This window comes from Vulpes lagopus, chromosome 13, assembly GCF_018345385.1.
Source record: "Vulpes lagopus strain Blue_001 chromosome 13, ASM1834538v1, whole genome shotgun sequence".
Taxonomy (NCBI): domain Eukaryota; kingdom Metazoa; phylum Chordata; class Mammalia; order Carnivora; family Canidae; genus Vulpes; species Vulpes lagopus.
In genome coordinates, this window is record NC_054836.1 from 9,035,620 (window position 1) to 9,037,809 (window position 2,190).

General features: G+C 39.2%; 1 protein-coding gene across 1 annotated transcript; it reads right to left on the reverse strand.

Moving 5' to 3' along the window:
* Window positions 1-458: 458 nt before the first annotated feature.
* LOC121474978 (olfactory receptor 2T2) lies at window positions 459-1,433 on the reverse strand. Its single transcript, XM_041728127.1, has one exon. It carries the CDS (start codon window positions 1,431-1,433, stop codon window positions 459-461), a length of 975 nt encoding a protein of 324 aa, XP_041584061.1.
* Window positions 1,434-2,190: the final 757 nt, after the last annotated feature.

Consider the following 2,190-nt stretch of genomic DNA (forward strand, 5'->3'; position numbering starts at 1 on the left):
TAAAGCTACTACATTATTATCATTAGAAAATGTTTAATTTTTATTGGATCTTTGACATTAAATCCTCAAGGACATGGTGACTGCTCCTTGCAACTTCTATTCAGAAGTTGGTCAATAATATAGACAGAAAAACATGAACACATTTAACATAAAAATATTTATTCAGTACCGTTCAAAGGGGCATTTGGCCTATTTGGGATTATTTATGGTGTTATTGGAAGAGGATGCTGTCTGGAAAATATTTTCTAGTGAATCCAGACTACCAAACTGGCTAATTGTTTCTTATAGGCTACAACTCTTGTTCCAAAATGTTGGTTGGAAAGGGATGATTTTGCCTATCGATAATTCTGGATTATTAAAATCACAGTAAATATTTTTTTTCAGGTTCAAAAGCATATTTTCTGGAATAACTGTGTGCCAGTTGTCAAAGCACAAACAATGTTTGTACTTGGCCCCCTCTAGTATTTCCTGGACAAATCCACCACTCTTATTCTCTGAGAAGAGGGGCATCTCCCCAGCACTTTTCTTAGAGCTGTGGCCACATCTTTGTTTCTCAAGCTGTAGATGAGTGGGTTGAGCATTGGGGTGAGGATGGTATAGAAGGCGGATACAACCTTGTCTTTCTCTGGTGTGTGGTAGGAATGGGGCAGCACATTAGTGTAGAAGGCTGCTCCATAGAAAATGCTCACCACTATAATGTGGGAAGAACAGGTAGCAAAGGCTTTATGCCGGCCCTCAGCAGAGTTCATTCGATGGACAGTGAGTAGGATGTGTGTGTAGGAAATAGAGATAATGGATATGGGAATGAGCAGCATTAGCACACAGCAGGCATACATCAGAGTCTCATAGAGTGATGTGTCAACACATGACAGTTTCAGTACAGCTGGGATTTCACAGAAAAAGTGATTGATTTCTCGGGACCCACAGTAGGGGAAACTCATAGTAAAGGGTGTCAGCATGAATCCATCTAAGGACCCACCAACCCAGGAACCCACCACCATGAATAAGCAAATTCTGCGGTTCATGAGGAGAGGGTATCGCAGGGGTTTGCACACAGCTACATACCGGTCATAGGCCATGAGGCCTAGCAGGAAAAATTCACCTCCAATTAGAGTCAGGTAGAGGAAGATCTGAAGGGAACATCCCAAGAAGGAGATTATCTTTTCCTTGGACAGAAGGTCTTGAAGCATCTTGGGAACAGTGATGCAAATGTAAACAGTGTCCATGATGGAAAGCTGGCTGAGTAAAAAGTACATGGGTGTATGGAGGCGAGAGTCAACATGGATGAGTAGAATCATGACCACATTGGCTGTGACAGCCACCAAAAAAATGGAGAAAACCACTGCAAAGATAATCCCAGGAAATGCAGGATGGGTGATAAGGCCCAGAAGGATAAAATCAGTGGAGTTCTGGAGAATGGCCTCCATGCTCATGTCACATGGTAGCTCCTAGGGCTCCAAAGGCAAAATATTGCTGAGTTAATTGATAATCTATATTTAGGCAGGGCCCACCATGTACAATGTATCAGAAGCAACATGGGATAAAGGATAGAATATAGACATCAGAATCATTGTGAATTCTAGCTTCAATATTAATGGTCATGTGATATTGGACAGATAAATTAATCTATAAATTAACAATTTCATTATCTGTGAAGGGTTATTGTTGGTCTGTATTTCTGTAGGCTGGACATGTGATGTAAATATTTCATACAGACTCACTTTCAGAATTTGCTTTATTTTATTTTGAACTACTTCTTTATATTCTTCATAATCTTATTACTTTAGATTAAATATTTCCTGAGGTTGATAACTGTGCCCTCCTCTCCATGATGCTTGCAACCAATATTCAAGGGTTGATTGAATTTAAGTTGTTCTCTGCTCTTAAGATGATTACATTGTTAAAACCATATATATACATTTAGGATTTCATAAATTGATAGAAAATAAACATAGACTCAATAATCTAATAAATTTAGTATTTGGGACTGTTTTTGTTGTTATTGTTATTATTATTTATTATTGTTGAGAGAGAGATGGAGGGACAGGCAGAAAGAGAGAGAGAGAGAAGGAGAGAAAATCACAAGCTGGTTCCATACCCAGTATACAGTCTAATGTGGGGCTTGATCTGACACCTCTGAGATCATCACCTGAGCTGAAATCAAGAGTCAGACACTTAACCAACTGAGCT